This window comes from Rhea pennata, chromosome 6, assembly GCF_028389875.1.
Source record: "Rhea pennata isolate bPtePen1 chromosome 6, bPtePen1.pri, whole genome shotgun sequence".
Lineage (NCBI taxonomy): Eukaryota > Metazoa > Chordata > Aves > Rheiformes > Rheidae > Rhea > Rhea pennata.
The window spans coordinates 21,764,541-21,786,071 of NC_084668.1; the positions used below are offsets into that span (position 1 = coordinate 21,764,541).

At 37.5% G+C, this 21,531-nt stretch overlaps 1 protein-coding gene across 1 annotated transcript in view; it reads left to right on the forward strand.

Annotated features, from left to right (window-relative positions):
• Positions 1-4,334, forward strand: part of CERS6 (ceramide synthase 6) — a 125,320-nt gene extending 120,986 nt beyond the window's left edge. Inside the window, exons 9-10 of the mRNA XM_062578692.1 lie at positions 383-539; positions 2,670-4,334. Of these exons, the coding sequence (XP_062434676.1) occupies positions 383-539; positions 2,670-2,831 (319 nt within the window). The 3' untranslated portion in view covers positions 2,832-4,334. The remainder of the gene's footprint in view (positions 1-382; positions 540-2,669) is intronic.
• Positions 4,335-21,531: the final 17,197 nt, after the last annotated feature.

The window sequence follows — 21,531 nt, forward strand, 5'->3', positions numbered from 1 at the left end:
AGACTGTTTTTAAGTTCCACGGAACGCATCAGCAGAGGAAGTTGAGATGAAAAAGCTTTATTTCAAAGAATGGAATAAAGTAACCTTTATTATTGATCAGGAAAAGAGTTATTTGAGACAACTAACACCTACCAACTTGAAAAAAAAAGCAGAAAGGGATACTGAGAAGGTGATGTTTCTTACGGGTGTTGTTTACCTCTGGAGACAGAATCATTTGTCACTTCTCTTCTACTACAAGTCAGTCCCAGTCACTGTTGCTCTGGGAATCAAATATATGTGTGGATCCCATCTAATCAAATATTTGTCATCTTGATTTAAGAAAAGGTTCCTTTAGATTGTTGTTGACTTAAAACATCATTTTTTCTGTTACTTTCTTCCATAGGATATTAAACACAACATTGTTTGAACTACACGAAGCTCTAGGCAATTTTCCTGCCTGGTGGGTTTTAAACATACTGCTTGCGGTTCTTCAAGTTCTGCACTGTTTTTGGTCTTATCTAATCATAAAAGCAGCCTATAAAGCTATTTCAAAGGGCAAGGTAAGACTTCACAGTTATGTTTCACGTTTAACATTTTAACTTTTTCAGAATTAACAAAGCTCTGGTCATGGACTTTCTGATTACTTGTTCTTTCTATTTCATAGCACGTTGTTGAAGACACTTGTTATTATTTCTTCTTTCCTTTAATAGAAACTTTTCCTCCCTTCTTCTGATAAATACCAAACAAATTAACATGTTATTTTTAGTGATCGTATTTGTATATACTTCCACACTTTCTTTTTGTAATTTGGTGCGCTGAACCCAACCACAATTAGGGAAATTAGATTAAAAAAAGAAAAAAGAGGAAGCAAATTGGTTTCTGTGGGCTGCCAGTTCTGTTATTTTTCTTTATATTGGTTGCTAGAAAAGCGTTCATTTCCCAGCTAATAGAGGTAATAATAATAATGCATATTAAAACTTTACTTTCGTCGTTAGTGGCAAAGTTACTGATCACAACCTCCTTTGGTCTTTAGTATTAGTGAGGCTCTGCAAAGGACTATGTATTCTCTTTCTAGGAATCCTATAGTGAGACTTCTTGTGATGAAATTTAGTATCTTGCTACCACTGTTATGGTTAAAAGGGAGATGTAATTTACAGACCTGCTAACTGCAGTACGCTGTCTATGCTAATACTGCACTCAAAATTGCATTTATAGACCTAGTCATGTAAAGTACAAGAAGCCATTTTTCCCCCAAAATGGTAGAGCATGCAAATAAATATTTTAGACATATGACCAACCTGAAGTAAATGGGATTATTCCTGCAAAGCACTGCTTTCTAAGAATGTATTTGAGGGCTTAGCCTCTTGCTGGACTGAGTACAGAATCTGTCACTCACTCTGTATGAAAGACAATGCAGCTGTGAACTGTGTTTTGCCTGGAAGCCACACTTCTTTTCTCCTCTGCTTTGGCAATTATTAGCCTCAGCTGTCCTGTTTGAATTAAACCAGTGACTTCAAAGAGTATTATATACCCTCTCTTACTCTGCTTGTTTGTCCTTCTCCTTGTGCTGTGCTGGAAGGCTGGGAAGTGGAACCCTTTGCATGTAAGTTCCTTAAATTCAATATGCTAAATATTTATTCTGTGCAATATTTTTTTTCTTTTGCGGTTTCTGTATGTATTTATAGCTGATATTTATGTTTATATCTGATATTTATATCCAATATCTATGTTTAAGGAAGACTATTTCTAAAGCTGGTTTTTACTTCTTGCTTATGCATTACCTAATACTATTCAAACCCATTCTTATCTGTAGTATCTAGGTATTGTTGTATTAAAACCATTTTTATACATGGTATATTGCTGCATTTTAAAAATAAGAGTTAATCACATCCATAACAAAAGGGTATGCAGTATAGAATCTTCTTTTGATTGTTTGCTTTCAGGATATGACTCTAGCAGAACACTTGGCCCTGTAATCTAATACCCTAGAAGAGTTTAAGATGATGCAGAACAACTGGATCGTTTAGTCTGCCTTATATTTATCATAGGCACTCAGTACGCCATGCTGGTCCCATTGACTTTTGGCTGATGAAAAGTAATTCTACATATATCACTATTTTCCCAACAGGTTTAATATAAAAGTCCCTTTATGTAAAAGAGACTGAAATAATCTGTTAGAGCAGTGTTAAGTACAGAATCAAATTTCTGACCTCAACTGAAATCCAATTTCATCAGTGTCAGAACTGCAGGCTTGCTAGACATTGGCATTAAAAGCTACTTATTAGCAGGTATCCTGAACCAGGTATTAGTCTTTGTATGTGTTAAAGATACAGGAAATAAATTTATAGTATGATGTTAGAGGGGAGGGAGGGGTACTAGACTGAACTAGAGAACCTGAACTGTGGTTACCTTTAGTCTGTGCACAACCCTTTGTCTTAACCCTGTACCTTCACTTGAATGTACTAACTTTTGATGCAAAGTTCTCACTTTTTCTTTGAGTACAGAGTTTGCATGTATAGGCATCCGTGTTTGAAATGAGTCTAGACAGATAAGGGCAGAGAAGTATGCCAGAGCTGAGACTGCTTTCAAAGTTCCGTTTGAAAAAAGCTTGAATTCTCTGATTCTGGCTGAAACAAAAAGGTTTTCCCTTAAATAGTCTGTTGCTTGTTTTTGTTTCTCAAATTCTACAGGTAGCAAAGGATGACCGAAGTGACATTGAGTCAAGCTCAGATGAGGAAGAAACAGGACCTCGTTCAAAGACATCACACAGCACTATCACCACTAACGGGACTGGCAGTGCCAATGGGACAAATGGGTATCTTACCAGTGGCACTTGCTCAGAGGAGCATTAATCCTTTAGTTCAATCATGACAGACAAACAAAATGAACTGTTTGCTACTGGAAGCAAATTTTAAGTTGTGAATGCGGTTTCTTCATATATCACAGCATCAGAAAAAGTTAGGAGTATCAAAGCATTCTGATAGTGCACTGCCATATTCCCTGTTTGTGAATGAAGGCAACACACCATTCTATATACGTAGGCGCATGCTGTATGTGTATATAATTGACACAATGGGAGCAGTATTTACGTTTTTACTGTCTTTGAAATATTATTTATTTTGAATACTTTCTGGAAACCTCTGGACAAAAGGGAATATCTTTACTCAAAATTCTCAGTAGTGGGGAGCATCATGCTCAGATCTCTTCTGTCCATCCCTGTTGCTTTCACTGAATCTGCTCTAAGTAATAGTTGCTTGATTTATTACTTACAGTAAGATAGAACATAGCTTTACAGATTGTAGCTCGCTTCAGATATTTTTGCTATCTTTGTGTTTAAAGTGCTGGTTTTGAAATTGCCTATCAAATCACAGTGCTTGTTTCTCCAACATAAAGTTTTAAAACTCTGGATTGGTATTTTAAATAATAGCTAATGTGGTCAATTAGCAATTGAAAAAAGAAAACTGTGTTAATTGTGGGATATTATTTTAGATAATTTAAAATTCAAAATTGGTGGTTAGTTACATTAGAAGTAGACTTGATTAGTTGTGCAAATACCCAAATGCACAAAAATTTTTGTCAACAATTAGGATAAACTCTTACTCTTTTTATTTTTGCCTTGAAACTTTTGACCTCTACAGATTCCAGCTTTTTGCACAGATTCTGTGTTGAAAGGTGTTTGGTCAGTTGTACCATTGTGAATCCAGAACTCACTCCTGAAACTGTTCTTACAAGTTTGGAAGGATGAGAGTAGGAATATAACGGAGAAAAAAAAAAAAAAAAAAGCAGCAGATGAAAGGTCATTGCTTCCTTGGATGCAGCTCATTCTAGGTATTGTTCTTACAATTATTGCCACTTTTTATCCTCTCTTTAGCCTATCAGGAAGGCAGAAGGTTATACATTACTAGAAGTTTATTTTAAATGCATGAAGGCTGGAGCAAAAGTTAGTTAAGAAAATTCACAGCAAGCTTCAAAGACTCAGCAGTATTTTATCACCTCTAGAAATAAAGTTAAGTGTGGTCATAAAATAATTTTGCTCTCCTGTTCTAGCCAAGGTTTATGAACTGTGTTCCCAAAGGAGAAAAAGTAACACCCAAAATAAATATCTTTTTTAAACATTATATATACACTTCCAGTTTTTAGAACAAAGTTTGTTGCTGTATTGCTAAGAAGCGTACAACTCTTGCAGAACACTTTTCTTTGATTATTATCAACAGTGCCAGAAGTAGGAGAAGTTCCTGGGCAACAGACTCTATGCAACCTGCTCTTCGACAGTATTGTGTATGTGCACACAGAACCCATGTGCTTATAGACCAAAGACACACACAGGTGCACACGCATGCATACACACTCATACACTCACTCATTCTTACATATTTTTATATATATGATATATATGTATGTATATGTTTATATATATACATGCATATATACATTTGGGGAAAAAAAGAACAAAACATGAAAAAAAATTAATAGTGTGTGTCCTATATATAAAGGAAATGGAGTGACATGTTCAGTTGAGATGCTATGCTGGGAAGTATTTCTGATTCCTTATACCTATGCAAATAGCAAAATACATATGGTTTCTAATGCCATAAAACATGTTTAAAGGTCATATATATACAGATTGTACTGAAGAAAGGTGTTGCCACTTCTTTCTTTTGAAAAACTGAGGTTTGTTCTATTCTGTTGGTGGCTCTTGAAAACTTCTGAAACCTTTATTACTCATAAGGACTCTTGTGTGTTAGCCAGAAACGTGCCGTGAAAGTACGGGCAGGATGCCATGAATCCAAATAGCACCTCCAGTTAAGGAAAGGTAACGGTAAGAAAAATGAAAACTTGTAAATCATGGAAAAAAAGCTGTGAGTTTTACTACTGTATGTTCGTATGTATAACCCACAGACCAGTTTTTGAAAAATCCAGCTGCCATCTTTGTAATTCGGCGGCTGCATAGGTTATATGTCCATGAATATATTTGAGGGAGTGGTAAGAGTCTTGCTTAGATCTCCTTCTCCCCCAGAAGCTTCTCTGCCTCTGACTTTTTTCATTTGTCTCCTGTGCCTCTGATTTTATACAGGTTATCTGCAGAGCATGAGATGTGAAATAGTGATACAGGTGAAAATAGAGTGATTGCTATAGAAAGTGTCCCATCCACAGTATTTGAAATAGTTCTTGTTTAATAATTACTGCCGAGATGATACTGAGATTTTGAAACAAGACTATCTTGGAATATATTGATTAAACATAATAACTTTTGAAATTTGATCTACTAAGATGGCCTTTGAGAATAACAGCTTAAACACTGCTTTTCCATGATGTTGATTACTACCTTCACTGGACCATTTCCCTTATGCAAAAATAGTTACAAAAATATGATATCCAGGAATGGGCTGTGATATTTTGAAATGACCCAAAATTCTGAATGCTCATGAAGTATTTTATATTGCCCTGAAGGCAGAATGCTGCTCTAAATTATCAGTGTGTATCTATGGTACTGTAGCTTCCTTGATATTGGTGTAGAAAGTAATTCCCTTTAAGGATCCCTGTGCAAGAGAGGAGACCTTTGGCCTCTGTTGGTGTGCTGTGCTGTGCGTACTGTTGATTCAGCCAGCCAGGGTTGGCATCCCTGAGCTGACCCAGCAGCACTGGCTGCATACGCTCTTGATGTACCCGCATTGTTAAATAATGCAACTTAGATTGAAACTTTTCCTCTGAGGTTTAAATTAAATTGCATTTGCGATGCACTGAAGCATGTATGCAGCTACCGTGGTTCAGCTGACCCTCAGTAACCTGCTTATCCTGCTGTTACATAAGCATGTCCCAGAGTCCTTTCTTAACAGCCTGAAATAAACTTAATAGAGGTATTTCTGGAAAATAGGAAAGATGAGACATTTGTGCAAATGAGATAGGAATAAGGAAACATCTTCACTAAACTTCACTGGATAATAAGCTTTCAAACTACAATTTTTTATGGAAATGAAAAATTCATGCAAATTTTTATGTCTTTAGTGAGAAGGACCAAATGCTTTAGTCAGTGTGTTTTGATTCATTGCTTTTAACCAATGAATGTCAAAACTTTGGTTCCATCTTCCGCTCCTCAGAGAGAGTGCAGTGCAGTGCTTTTCTTTTAAATTTGAATTTGTTTGCTTCTCTGCTGAAAAGCTTTGCAAAGTGCTTTTGGAGACCATTAAGTATTTAGAGGATGATCGCACATATTCCAGAAAGTTTATTGAAGTGATTCGCAGAGCTCATGGTAAATGCGATGTCCTAAAAGGTTCTGTATATTCATATCTTTTGTAGAATTGTCATTTTAGTCATTTTAGAAATGAGGCTTCATATTCTATAACCTACTTGTTTTCAACTTCTAAGCTTCCTTTTTATAGTACAGTGCAAGACAGTACAGTACAAGTTGAGATGTTGAAGTAGCAAAAAGAAGAAAGACTTTAGACTGTAGACTTTATTAGTAAATAATAAGAATTTGTCTTCTATCTCTAGCCAGCCCAGAATATAGTAAAATAAGATTCAAATCTCCTTTTATTTACTGTTTTCCATATTGACATGCATTGTATCAAAATAAAAATCTCTGTTTTTTTTTCATAAAAGACTGAAAAAATGTTGCAGAAAATGGTGGAAATATCTGATCAAACGTCAAGGGTGCTTGGGAGTCCTTTGGATCTTAATCAGTGTTAAGTAGTGCTAGTTCTAAAATGGCAATGTCCCATGCTGTTCCCTTGTTGTCATTTTGTAGTTTTTTCTATGTATTATTTGTATAATGATTCCAACAGAATCGGAGCAGGTGTCGCAGCTTCCTTCTGGAAGCCTTCAGATGCTCTTGTTTCAGCCTGTGAACATTCTATACAATCACCAATGCCAAATCCTTTCTTGAGACTCGACAGGGCGCACTAAAGCTTTGCTTACGTTGAAGTGATTTGTGTCTTAAATCTGTATCCATTTTGAGTGAAAATCACTTTCTAGTTCTAAATGGAACACACTGGCAGAAGCAGTTACCCTGCAGCAAATGTCAGTGATCATCAACAGGAGCTGATTTAGACACAGCACATGTTTTACACAGACTGTTCTAGTAGGAAGCCTAATGCCTGTTTCATTCATCTTCTCATTATTGCAACCTTCTGTATTCTCAGAGAAACATAAGCTATCATTGGTTTTCTACAGTTGATGCTTTGGTATTTTTTTAATCTATTTGCTACAACTCATTTTTGTATGTCTCCTCTTGTCTACTTTTTGTAACATTTTTGTGAGGGGAGCTATTGAATACTTTTTACCCTTCCTGTAATGTAGACCCTATGAGACCTAACTTCAGTGTTCTGCAAACTACAGTTGCCTTTAAACCATGAAGCAAAACCAGTTTGTGTTACTTGAGTTTTGACTGGTTTTGATTTGGTGTGGGACCTAGTGGGAACTTTGGTGAGACAAACTACCCTCTTTTTAATCTTATTTTTGAAAAAACACTAGTGGAAGTTTGGAAAAGTGGAATATGCGCATTTAGCCGTTAAATTGTAAGGATTTCTGAATGTAGTTGCAATGAAAACACAGTGTTTGAGTGTGACTGTACAGAATTCTTGGGTTTTGAAATTGCTCTCAATTCAAAATGGAGGAAATGCTGTGAAATGGTATTTTTGGAGCCATGTCAATGATCACTCATGTCAGACTAAAGACCAAAATAACTGTCTTATGGGACCTAAAATGATCTATGGAACAAAACACATTTTATGGCTTCTGAGCTTCAATCTCCTGCAGTCCCAGGATTTAACTTTTGTACACATGCTCTCATACCATACCATGCATATTGATAACCTGCTGCGGGTCAGGGTGAGATAGATGACATCACTTCTCCTGTGTTTTCATGAAAATCCTGTGCTTGAGCAACTCTTTCAGAAATACAGTGATGTGTTAGAGCTCCACTGTCATAAACACAGTGATGTGCTAGCTAGCTAGGAGTGCTTTCATGTATAGCTGTTGTGTACAACTTCCAAAGTTATTCTGTGTTTAAACTGATTTTTTTTTGTTTTGTTTTGTTTTTTTAATTGGGGAAATAATTACTCTTCATAGAATCTCTGGAATCAATCAGTATTGTGGGCTATTTTAATTTGGAGACATTTTCATAATAAACATAAGTATTAGGAACATAGTGTCAGCTTTCTTCTCTTTCCTGTGAAATGCAAACATAGTTTTTTTTTTCCTTTGTTTTAGCTCAAAAGATTGTTATCCAGCCTGCAAACTCCAGCATTTTTTTAGAGCAGACCCTTGTATGCCTTTGAGTTTGTCAGTGTTTTCTGGTACTTCTTCTACAAGACAGTTTCTGACAGTAAATGTTAGAAGGACAAGTTCTCTCTATACAAATTCAAAATAAAAAAGACATTTTGCCAAGATTTCAAAAGTAAAATTTTGCATATTATTGTTTCTGAATGACCAGCTTGTGCACTTTGGAAAATCTCAGAGCTTCAGAGTTTCTTAAAAACAGATGTTCATTCGGATGTTTCAGGTAGGCTGTCAGTCACCAACTGCTAGCCACTTCTGGAAATAAGAGAAGGGCCACTGTTGTACAGTGGTTCTCCTCAGAAAAAAAAATCCTCAGCTGTTGATTTTGCCAAGGAAATAGCATACAGGGGTTGCACTGGTGAAACCTTTTAGACCTCTGTCATTACAGAGTGTATCAGTTCTGCTCGCTTATTTATGATAGGATTCTGTGCTTTTTCACTACTGTTAAAAGCAAAAGGGATAAAAGTTTTCTTCCTAAACAAGTAGCTCTCTGTAGCAGTGTGCTGAGCTGGAACTGCTTCCATACATGCACTGAAGTAGAGCCTACAAAATACTGTTGTCAGGCAGCCTTTGGTGCAGCATTAAAAGATTATGAGAAATTATTCAAATGACAGGATGTATAAAACATTCATGCAACTTCAGCAGAAAATGGAGGCAACAGTTCTCAAAACACAGATATCAGTCATACAGTAATCTCCATATATGAGTAGGTGTCTTGCCTCTGGAAGAGAAGGTAATCCTTCTCTTTATGATTTACATCATAATTAAAGAACTAATTACTGTAGTTAATATATCTCCATGATAATATATAGAGATAATCTCATAGTACCTTTAATATGACATTTAAATTCTTGTTTATTGAAGGGATTTATCAAGAGATATAATTATGTGAGTTTGTCCATTTTTGTCTAATGTCTTTTGCTTCCTATTCCACATTGTACCCCTCTACTTATACAGCACGAGGGAGAGGCTGTGTGTACAGAAAGTGGCTCAAGATACTGTGAAAAAGAGCAGGAATTCCTTGCCATACTGCTTTTAAGTCTGTAAAAGTCTATCTGTTCAGGAAACTGGTTCTCAGGTGAAGAAAACAGACGGTCTGTGTTTCTTTAGAACTGAAAGCTGGCGGCTGCCCACAGAAGATGCTATTTGTGACACCGGCAGAGTCTCCTGCAGTGCAGAAGGTGAGTGGAAAAATTCCAAATGTGAAGCTGTGCTGGATGGGCAGGTTGCAGCATGACTCAGTAGCTGCTGTGATGGACAGAGTCCGGGAGCTTGTGGAGAGGGATTGCTGCTCCACATTCGGCTCTGCTAGTTTGGGAGGAAGGTTGCTGTTGTTTCCCTCATTTATGCTGGGCTTCTTTTCTCCTCTTCCTGTCCAGTTCTGCAGGATACTATTCCTACCCCTTGACAGCTTTCACACTGTCTACCCTTCACAGTGGATTATTTTCTAAAGCAGATTTCACAGAATAGGGTGCCAATTTGTGCTCAGGTGTAGAGGAGTCCAGAGTAATTTTAATGTGATCATCATAGGTTGTTTTCCATGCAGTTCTCATTTATTTTAATTGGGAATTTTAAAATGTGAACACACTCAGTATTGAAAAATATAAGAAATGGCAAGTGAATATTAGTATGAATCAGAATGCTTTTTGGGCTATCTTACATTCTCACCAATTATTGCACTACCCTCTGGAGTGTGAAAACCATGGAGCACAGCTGTGTGAAAAATGATTGCTAATTAGTTGTCCATTAGTTTCCATATTCTAAGAACTATTTATGCAAGACAAATATAGGTTAATTTGCTTTATGGAAGTCAAATTATTTTACTTATATGCTTTATTAACACCTGGAGCCTTAAGATTGTGCCCGGTGAAGCTTGGCTACATAAATATCACAGAAGAAGAGGTTGAGCACTTTGAAGATAGCTGCATTTTCCTCTAAGCATCCCCCATGCATGACAATTACTGCCATGGTGTCTTAGGGGAGACGCAGGGTCTGCTCTGTACAGAGGGAGCAAAGCCTGCAAGTGCGAGTGGCAGGGGGAGGCAGCGCCTCTCTTGTGAGTTGTTAGTTCAGTCCTAAAGAAAGAACCTGCTGGAACCAATGCTGTTTTGACAAAAAAAAAAATGCAAAAAATCTTTTTAGAACTTGTGGAAGAAAAGTCCTGAAAGATTGCCATGGAGAGGAGACTTCATGACTTCATGAAATTCTCAACTAACACTAACATGTGAGGGGCTATGAAGGGGCCACAGAATAGATACAGATAGCAGATAGGCTACAGATAGCCCTAAGAAGATTAGGTACATTGGCAAAATAAACTGAGATTCAGCTCTGAGCTAATGCATTCTCTGGGAGAGGGACCTACAGACACAGAGACAGTGGGAGGAAAAAATTGAAAAGAAAAAATGAGCTTGAATTTGCAATATTAGATGCTGAGGAAAAAAAAATGCCAGTGCAATTTTTGAGGCAATTACGAGATTATGTTATAGTGCAGGGAGGTGACAAGCTGTGCAGCAGTGTTCATGATACTTCCCTTCTGAATAGCCTCCTTAGTTCAAGGTTAGCAGAGCAGCATCATGAGACTAATTAATACATTTTTAAAAAGATAAAGCTCTCAATGCAGAGTCTCTTATCAACAAAACCAGTATTACAGGCTTCTCAGGACCATCTCAGTACAGATAGGGAGTCACTGTGGGTATTCAATCACACAAATACTGCACAGGAAGCTGTTAGACCAAGACCTTAATACATCATTCACGTAAGCAAGCTGCAACTGCGAAGCAAGAAGGGGCAGTTTCTGCAGGTTGCCATCTAAAATATGTGCATGTCTATTGACTGTATAGATAATATCCAAATCTCCATCTTGATATGTGTATATATATAAGGGCTTTGGGTTTAGTAACTGTATGAGGATAGTCAGTAACAAATTAGCATGCTGCTGATTTAAATCTTTTGAGGCTTGGAAGCCAGGAATCACTAATGGATATGGAGCTTGCCAAGACCTGGGAGTAAGAGTAATAGTCACACCTGAAGGTTGCATCTCTCTGGGAAACAAGGAGAATCTGTGCTCCCAAGTGAGTTGCAGACAGTGTCATTAGTGAGTCAGTATGAGGTGGCCCTGACTCAGTGCCCAAAGAAACAGCACACCTGTCACAGGCTAAGCTGTTTAAATTTCCCAGTGTTCACAAGGGGAATGGCTCGTGTGTCCTGGGGAATTTTCAGGAAAATGCATTAAAATGATTGCAGGTGACTCAAACTGTAAAAGGGGATTCATTGTCAATTAGCATCTTGAACTGCATTCCTCGCTGTTGCACAGCTGTAGCACTTCACACACTTGACTTGTTCAGTGAAGGGTTCAGTCCTGCTATCCCATTCTTCATAAATAAATCTTAGGAAAGCCATTGATTTTGGAATAGTCAATGACTGATCTCCTGCTGTGTTCAGTTCACTCTTGAAAAAGTACATCGGTGCTATATATGTTGCTAGGCTTACTGCTGTGGAAATCACAGGGCTATGTTCTAAACCTTCTTATTCACCTGCAGTGCTAAGTGAACGTACAGCGTTCTTCATGTACAAATCCTCCTTGGGTACCTAATGGGTTCAGTTTTACACTCAGCACTCCTCCTAGATTCCCATAACAAGAAAAAAATAATCAGGGAGGAAGAAGGGTTGTGTCAGTTTGAGGAGAAAGAGGAGGGCAAAGGCTGAGGGAGAGGATCTGGCTTTCCAGATTTTCATCTGCTGAACTTCCATTGTTGCAAGTGGGAATTGAGTTTAGTATCAAAACATTGATTTTCATGGGCGCAGAATGGGAGGTTAGCTTGGTATACTGGATAAATTGTTAATTAATACTATTCAAGCCCTTTCTATTTTCTCAGTGTTGGGGTTTTTCTTTTTCTTTACAGAGAAAAAAAGGAGTTTGCAAATGTTTCATATCATATATTAAAAGACAGATTTTAAAACATTACTCTCAGCAGGTTGTTTTTTCAGACATCTTTTATTTGGGTTAACAAATATGACTCTCCAGATACCATTTACAATTGTTGCATTCAGTGAACATACATTTCATGATCAGTGACTGATATTTTTAGTCTAGAAATGTGATTTGTTGATCCACATAAGTATTGCATATGCCATTTATCATGAATTACAGCAGAATCCCTTTCTGTCCAAAAATGAATGAAGCCTAATATGCCAAACTAACGTTTTGTTATTGGTAGCTAATTGTTCTATTCACTTGTGTCCTAGTGAAATAGTAGTCTAAAAATGGAACAAATAATTGCAGACAGTTTTTGTCTTCCAGTAAAGGTAACTTTGTTCAATTGCAGTTCTTAACCGAGCTCTTGTTTTATAATCCAATAGGTCTACATGTCTGATGTTAAAAAACAGAATTTCAGCCTAGATTAATTTCAGGCCAGTTCAAAACTTGCTCTGAAGCATTTGGTTCAAATTCTGCCTATGGCCTGATCTGCCTATCATCTTTCTGGATTTTTTTCAACAAAATAAAATCACAAACCAACATAGCACATTTTACTTTAAATGACATCAGAATTCTTCCTCCTGGAATCGTGTATGTTTGCCAGGCAGGTTACCCAAGGTGTGCTTATAGGCTCCTGAACTCAACAAGGAAGAAAGGATAGTGCTGATCCCGAGAATCAGTGTCTCAGGAATGAGATGAGTACTCCCATTTCATGAGTTCTTTACAGACTCCTTAGGGCTGTGCCTAAGTTGTATTTTACCCTCTTAATTCAAACAACAAGAATGCCATAGTTACATATAGCAGGATGATCCAGTGAAATAGTCTGCCTGTGATGCATGTTTTCTTCAATGACGACTGTGAAAGTGGATTTAAGGTAATTTTTGAATGTAGCTTGACAGGCAATACAACATATAGGACTTTTTTCCAGAAAAAAAATTGCTTATTTTATTGCTGACATTTTTTTTTGGGGGGGGTGTCACCCTAAAGCACAACTATTTTAACAATCCTGCCACTTGCCAGACTTCGTTACGTTGTACTGAAAGTGTGCATGTTGATGAATGAATGAGAGCAAGTCTTCAGTCATTCTAAACAGCAGGTTTTTATAATTTTGGAACCTGATTGCAGACACTCATGTTTAAAGTATCTTAGTCCTACGGTATGTTCCAGCAGGCCATTGGAGTCATTCACGCAGTCCGTGCTTTACAAGCCACTGGGTCAGGCTCAAAAGATGTAAAAGTATAGAGGATCAATGGGAGAGAAATCAGCCAAAGTATTTCCTTAGTAAAGGTCTGTAAGAGCTTGCCTTTCAGCCGTTACCTGTGAGTTAGTTAGATACCTTTTCTTACAGTATCTTAAAGGACATAAATGATGTAATAATCTTTTTTGTAGGTCAAAGGAAGATAGTGGAACTAAAAACTTTTCATCAGATATCAATACCTAGTGAGAAGAAAATGAAAAACTAGCATAATGTGTGTGGAGGGTGAAAGGGGGAGAATGATGACACCAGCACAGCATGAAAGGAAGTCAATCTACTTAGAAACACAACAGGAAAAAATACATTTATTCGTATCACATTAACTAGCAGAATAATACTGTACTTAAGCTGTGGGTTGTGCTAGGTCTCTTTCTGCAGGGCTCTGTCAACAGAAAACATGAGTGTCTGCAGGAGACCTCCCCAACATGCAATGGAGCGGAGAGGAGGAAGCAGGGGTAAGGCTTGCATGTGTTCTTCAGTTTGTTTTTCATGCTGCATCTTCCTTTTGAGAAGCAGGCTTTATTGGTATAGAATAAAACACACTTAAAGCAAATGTTCTACATATAACTTCTTCAGTCCTGAGTTTGCAAAGTCTTTGGTGATGCTTTTAGAAAGATTAGTTAAGTGCAGAGTTGTGTGTAATGCTTGAGTGATTGCAAGGTACTAGCCCTCAAATGTAATTTCAGTTCTAACTTCCAAATGAAATTGCTTAGGTGTGACGCAAAAAGGACTGTTAGCTTTTAATCAGCTCAGAAAAGGGCAGTACAAAGTTAAGCATTACAAGATAGTTTAGTATTGCAGTTGATATCTGTAAGAACAGCATGACCAATTTGTTATATTACTGCTATAGTTCAATAATCAGATGAGAATACAGGTAGTATTTTAAGCTACCTGCTGGCAACAAATATTTACATTCTTAAATTAATGCCGTCTCTGAAATCTGAACGTTATTCCACCTGTGATATTTGTAAAGACTTTCCAATGTGAGGTCCTCTCTTGATGAATTCTGATGAATTATGAGGACAAAAGGCACGAATATGAAAGTTTTACTCTGTACATATTTTAATCATGAAGCCTTTTCTAGGCCACAGAAGTATCCCTCTCTTTCAAAAAAAGAAATTAGAGTTTTGCTTAAATTTGAAGCTTAAGTCTTCCAATTACAATTTTTTAGCATAAATGAAGATTTCAAAATATGTATTTAAAAATAGATGTGATTTGCTTTATCTGCCTGTTAGTGGAAGGTGACTTTCTCCAGCCCAATTCAGTGAGGTATCTAGGCATGTGTCCTAAGTTCCTTCCTATTTAGCAGTAGTATAGACACATGCTTAAGATGCTGTGGTGTGACTGAATATTTAAAATGGATCATGTGTTGCATGGTTGAAGCTTTAATGAATGTAGACACAAAATAAAGCTGATCCTGTTTTTTGAAATATTGTACTCTGCAGCAGCCTCCATGGAAGTAGGACCAGATTTGACCACCTGCATAGACTAATAGGTGAGTTCCAGTCATGATGAGTGATGAAGTATCAGAAGCATGGCTCTTAATCCCAGTAAGTAGGAGAATTCTAGGGGAAACATGCCCTTCTTGCTGAAATCCCCAATATATCTGCCATTGGGATTACTTGCAGTTAAGCTTCAATTATGGTAGTCTGTGAGCTATTTCTACAGCTTGTCTAAGCATCCAGCACAAACTGAGCTGAGAGTTTGGCCATAGATATCTAAGCAAGTGACCAGATATCTGTCATAAGGAATAAAACTGAGAGGAACTGCAGAGTGGTTTGTTATGTCTTTAAAAACATCAGGCAGGAATGCTACTGCAATGCAGGAGGTAGGTAGCCTCATTTGTGTGGGACAGATTTGCACACTGGCTATAAACTCCTTTTGGAATTGATAGAGACTAGCTATTTAATGGATGTAAAGTCTCTTCAGGAATACTAATACTCCAGAACTGTTATATAATGACAAATTTGAACCTGGCTGGGAAACCAAAGCTAGTATTTTACCAGTGCTCCATTCAGAGGTAGAGAAGTACTATGCAGCTTATTTTTACATATTCCAAGATGATAAGTAAGTCTCCCATACAATGGCATGACAGTAGTATTTCTTGCTGTATTTAGGCAACTTTTTTGCACTTTCCTCATGTGAAAAAAATCAACCTGAAATTCAGAGGTGAAATGTGATCCTTACTTAAAACTGAATCAGCTGTCTCCTATATCAACCTGTTTAACAACTTTCTGCCCCGTTTGGGCTCTTTTTAAAAACAACCTCCCCTCTTACCTCTCAATAACAATAATTTTAATTACTGTTGCTCTACCAAGGTATCTTTAAAAGAGCTGCTTCCTACCGGAAGGGCATCCTATTTGATTGCCATTTTTCCCAGTCTCTCATCTGGTTATGCTTTAATTCAGCCAAAACACTTAGATGTATTGTCATTTTAACAGGTCGTTTCTCACTGAACAATCTCAGAGTGAGATCCATGCCTATAGCCATTACTGTATGGGGCAACCTAATCCATACACCAACTCCAGAAAATGATTTCTGCTCTGTGCTAAGCCATTCTGCTGGTTTGAATGGACTCCCTGAATTTTATCTACAGTGTAGACACTTCTGTTGTCTTTGAGTCTCTGGATAATGCCACCGCCACAGTAACCAAGATACTTCATTCAAAAGGCCTGTCTAGCATGGGCAGACTTGCCTGTTTGCAGGCAATTGTAGGACTTCTGACCATGATTTTTAGAGCACTTCAAGGGAGCAGGATTCCCCTGTTCATAAATTAGGGTTCCTTTTTTTCCATTTGTGCTAGATTCACTCCCTTTTCTTCTTTAACTTGTTCTCTTTCTTTGTATCCTGATTTTCCTATTTTGCACGAAACAATATAGTTGAAAAATGACAGTTGAGGGAAGCTTCAGCAGGAATAGCTGAGGAAAGGAAACCAACTTGCTCAGGTTAGTTGCATGCACATAGACTGCAAACTGGGCATCCTTGAGTCATCATTATGCATCATCAGAGCACTTTAAGCAGAAGTGGTGCCTCCTGTAACACAGTCCCAAGCACACTGAGAGAGTTATGGGCTAATGTGAAAGAGGGCTGGAGCCTAAAATGAGAGATAGTTGCTGCAAAGTTGCAGATGACATTGTTAAAGATTGTATAACAGAAGAAATTTTTCTCAGAACTTTCCTTTAGGAATGCCATTTTATCAGATGGTTCATCTGCCTTTGTGAACAGTGCAGGAAAATACAAACCTGTAAGTCGTGTTGATACTGGTGACTAATGTTAAAAGAGCAATTTACAATGATCAGTTTATCTCCATTGTCCTTCCATTAGTGGAGCTGTGTCAGAGGTGCATTTAGACAAGCAAGTTTCTTTCTTGTTAGCTTTAGTCACACGGTTAGGTATTAGTTATTGCTTGATTTTTCTTTTAATATATGAAGCAGCATTTACTTGAATGTATTGGTGCTCCAGCTTAGACAGCTGGTTCACCACCCACGAGGTCATCCCACTGTTACTGTACCTTCTCCTCACTTAGCCACAAAGTTCATATATGGTGTCTGGTCTCAATTGCTCAGTTGCCTGGAGTTCTTTATAATAATTACTGTCAGTGCAAAGTAGATATTGTTCTGATTTAAAAGCATGTTATAATGATGTATATGTATAGTTAGTATTCATTCAACAGACCAATTTCACTGCCAAGCCAGTTATTCCAGCTGAAAACCTGGTGCACAAGATACAGGATACTGAAGAACTGAGTCCATGATCCAGTACCCCACGCAAAAGAATTTCTAGAGGTAAGTCAGTAAAAGAGCAGGTTTATACTTAGGGTGTTATCCATGAAACAGTCACAAAAAAAAATAGCTGAGTCTATAGCAATTAACACTATTCAACATGCTGTAACTCAAGAGGAGGGAAATCAGATTAACAGTAATTGCATCTCCTTTCAATTCATGATTTCAGGGCATATCTACTTTAAGATAAATATACAAGCCTATAAAAAATAGCATGCACTTGCATGATTAAAAGTGATTTTTAGCATAGTCTATCTTGCCAGTCTCTGTATCAACTTTTGAACCCATTACTCAATTTAAGACCCAAGTTTGAAAAGGGGATTGTGTTTCAGCTCTCTATTTTACAGCTTATTAGAAACCAGCAGTTAGACAAAGGAGGGAAGTACAAACCAACGCTCTGCACAAAAGGAAGAGTAAGCAGAACGCAGCCGTTATCCTATATAGCAGCTAACCAGCTGATAACCAAGCCCAGCTCAGCACTAGTGCTGGTTCTCATCTATTGGGATGAAAATAAAGATTAGCTGAAGATACTGTAGTGGGAAGAATGGTACCATCTAAGGACAAAACCCCAAATCTGTAGGAAATCAGAGTTTACTATCTCTGCTTCTCCTGGAACAGTTTATATGCTCAAAGTGCTAAATTACTCTTTGAGTGTAACTGTTGGAGCAACTAGATAATACAAGGTACAAAAAGAATGGAGTCTCACTGTTTGGCAGTCAAAGCCAAACCCCCAACCCTTCAGGCATACAGTCCTATTTCAGCAGTGAAAAGCAAAAAATCCTAATGTAATTTGGTCATAACCATTACTTTCAGAAAGATAAGAATAGCATTATATTTACTAGAGATAGTTTCATGCAGTTAAATGCTGAGCACCAGTAACAGATCAGCAATTTTTCTCTACGGTCAACAGAAGTAGTTGCTAACCAGCATCCATCATGATTGACTCTTGGTACCTAAACAAAAGCAAGTGGTTTGAAAGGGATAGCAATAGGGTTGGGCAAACTGATTTTGGGGCAGAAAAAAAAGGCCTTTTATGACTGTCACCAAAATCTGTGTCTGCCTCACAATAAACTTCATCCTACTAATAGGCAGAGCACTAGTACCAGTTGTAGGAAGCTGGTTGATTGTGTCTCATAGCACTGAGGCTGCATGTTGTTTATATATATGTACATATTTAGGCTCAAGATCTTGTCCCATAAGCTCTTTGGGACAATTCAATCTGTTTCTATGCTGTCCAGCATACTGGAGTCCCAATGATATTATACATTACTGCCCTCATTGTCCCTGCTATTACTGGATATAGCTATATTGTGTTCGTAACATCTAGAAAATTCCACCTAGCTACAGATTAAGGTGTGTGAAGCTGTGTTAGAGCTAAGTACATTTGAAAAAGGCACGAAGGTATTTTTAAAGATTTTGAGACAGATCTTCAGCTAGCATAAAAGCTGGTTTTGGCTGTGGGGAGAGGGTCACAAGGTAGTTTTACTACATAAGTGGAGAAAAGTTTATTGTGTACACTTCTTTTTCCTCAGCTTTTATCTGCTTTTGGAATGCCTGAAGTAAGATCTTCATCTGATTTCCCTGGTAAGTATAAGCAGGTTCATTATTCAGACTCCAGAAGGAGTTGTAAGGGTTTAAATTACACATGATAAACATTTCAAACTTTACTACTTGATTTGGAGGTATGCACAGAATATTTACAACCAGGCACATCATCTTTACTAGTAAGTATTTCTTCGGAATGTAAATTCCCATGCAGTGGCTGTCGTATTTTATGTCCTGCACACAGCAAACTTCGCAAAGTAATTTCATTAGAAGCAATAAACCAGCTACTTGTGCCAGGGATGAACACGAAAAGAAGAGAAGGCCAGTAAGTCTGAGCATTTGTCTTTGATACTCAGTGCTGTGTTTCAATACTCTCTTTTTTTCTGTTAAGATGACTGGATCAAATCTGCTTGTTAGCTTTAGTGGGTGGCATAGACAGATGGAAAAGTGCAGGAGTGTGTTTAAAAAAAAGTCACAGGCATTCTGATTACTGGGGTAGTGCTGTTAGTGAGAAACCAGAAGAGACAGGGCCTTGTACCATGACAGCTGAGAGCTTCTGTACTGGGGAGGAGGAAGGGAAGAGTTGCCAACTGAGTGAGGTAGTCTTGCAGTCATAGCTCGTGAGGGAGAACACAGAAGTGGGAGGTGTAGACCTGGCTGAATGCTGCTGCTTTTTTTTTTTTTATTTTTATTTAATAACTACTACCTAGTCTACTGACATAAATGAAAGTACCTCCAATATTCTTCTGGCACTATGAGCAACTAATTTAAAGAAACACATGCTCTTTAAATATTCCTATTATTCTGTTAGTGTGATTGAAAAGGTAGCAAAATGTGCAAATAAACTAGACCCAGTACTTGAAGGCAGACTCTCAAACTGTTGTTCCCTAGAGACATATTTGGCAAAATAAAACATTTGCTGTGTTAATTCAGGTAGAAAGGCTGTTACCTGTGCTTTTACTGTATTGCTCACTGTCTACCTTCAGTACAAGGAAAAGAGTAACAGGTTCCTTGACCTAGTGAGTCGTTGTGCAATACCTATGCATTCCCCAGGAATCCTGTGCCTGCCAGCTCAGTGCCCTTTTTGGCACATGCAGAACTCCAATTGGGCAGAGCACACGCAGGCCCTGGAGTGCTACAGAGCTCTAAGCCAACACTCTTTTCAACGGGGAGCTGCAGAGTGCAGTGAATGCAACTCCAGAAGAGCAAAAGCAAGAGATTCAGCCCCACTATTTGTCTGCAGCACAGACACTTTTCTGCTGTGCTTTTCTCGCATTGACTCCCCTTTGTGTTGACCCTTGTACTGATGCCTCACACGAGGGATAAAATTTGAATTTTTCACTCACCAAATGGATGGTGAGCAAAGATCGTATCTTGTTTATTTAAACATTTGTGGCCACCTTTATTTTCTAAGGGAAACTTACTCTTTACATCACCTGTTAATAATTCTAAAAGATTTATTATTTCAATAGACATATATATGCATGCATATATATATATATATATATATATATATATATGCATTGCTTTATGTGAGCAAACATATAGTATTTTCAGGGACAATAGACAATAAGAGGTTGTCGGTTACAACAGTCTCACAGAACATGTGGAAATTTATGGAGAGGGCAGAAATTGAGGAAATATTTCATGTGAAATGTCATTACAGCAACACCTAGCAAGCTCTGCTCCCATTCTGCTTTACAACTGTAAAGTGACCTGTTGGCATCCCATACGATGCTTACTGCTTTCAGTTGTGTCTTGCTAGCTGCATGACAAGAAGAAATCACCCGGTATACTAAGAAATATGATGCATTATTTACAAAATACCAAACTGTTTCCTACAAGAAACAAATCGAAGGTTATCTCCTCTTTGGAGAGCATTTGCAGACATGGGATACTACTTTGGAGATGTTCTTTTTTCTTTTAAGATATACTTCAGCTATCTCAGAAGGTTTGACTGCATAGTCTACACTATATCCAGCAAGTTGAACCATTCTTAAGAAAAGCTAAGTAATTCAGAATATAGTTCACATGACACAAGGGGCAATATACACTAAATGTGTATCAAGGAGTTACTTTAAACTAGCTGTAGTCCATCCCATAGCCTACATAACATTAGCAACAGGAAGGCATTGACTGTGCATGTCTCAGTTTAGTTTCTTTTCAAAAGAAACAGTGAAATGTTAGTGTAAATGCGTGCTATATAAATATATATATATTAAAAAAAATGAGTTAGCATCTCTCAGGAGAGACAGAAGGAGCTACTTAACAGGTGCTTTAAGGCAGGGAGCTGTTTTGAAAGGCAGAATTTTTTAATTCATGAAAAATACTGATATAGAGCAGTTTTGTTTTTATAGCAAAATATTTTGGTATGTTCTACAAAAAGATACTTTAAAGTTTTTAGGAAATTCTAGAATTCCAAATATTACTTCATAGGGTTTTTACTGTGTTGGATATTTTTACTCTTTATATTTCATGACCTGCTGCTATATCACTCCTTTCTACGTACTTGTGTTTTGCAAGGCATCATTATTATTTTTTGATTCAGTTGGGCTTATTAAATTCACTCCTAAAAATTAAGTGACATCCTATTGTTTAAAATCTTATCAAGTGAAAAATGGTTTCCATTTTGCATTTAAATACTTTGTGAAAAGGAGTAAGATTTCACGAATAAGATGCAAAAAGAATAGTTTTAAATAAAGCTGAATACTGTGACT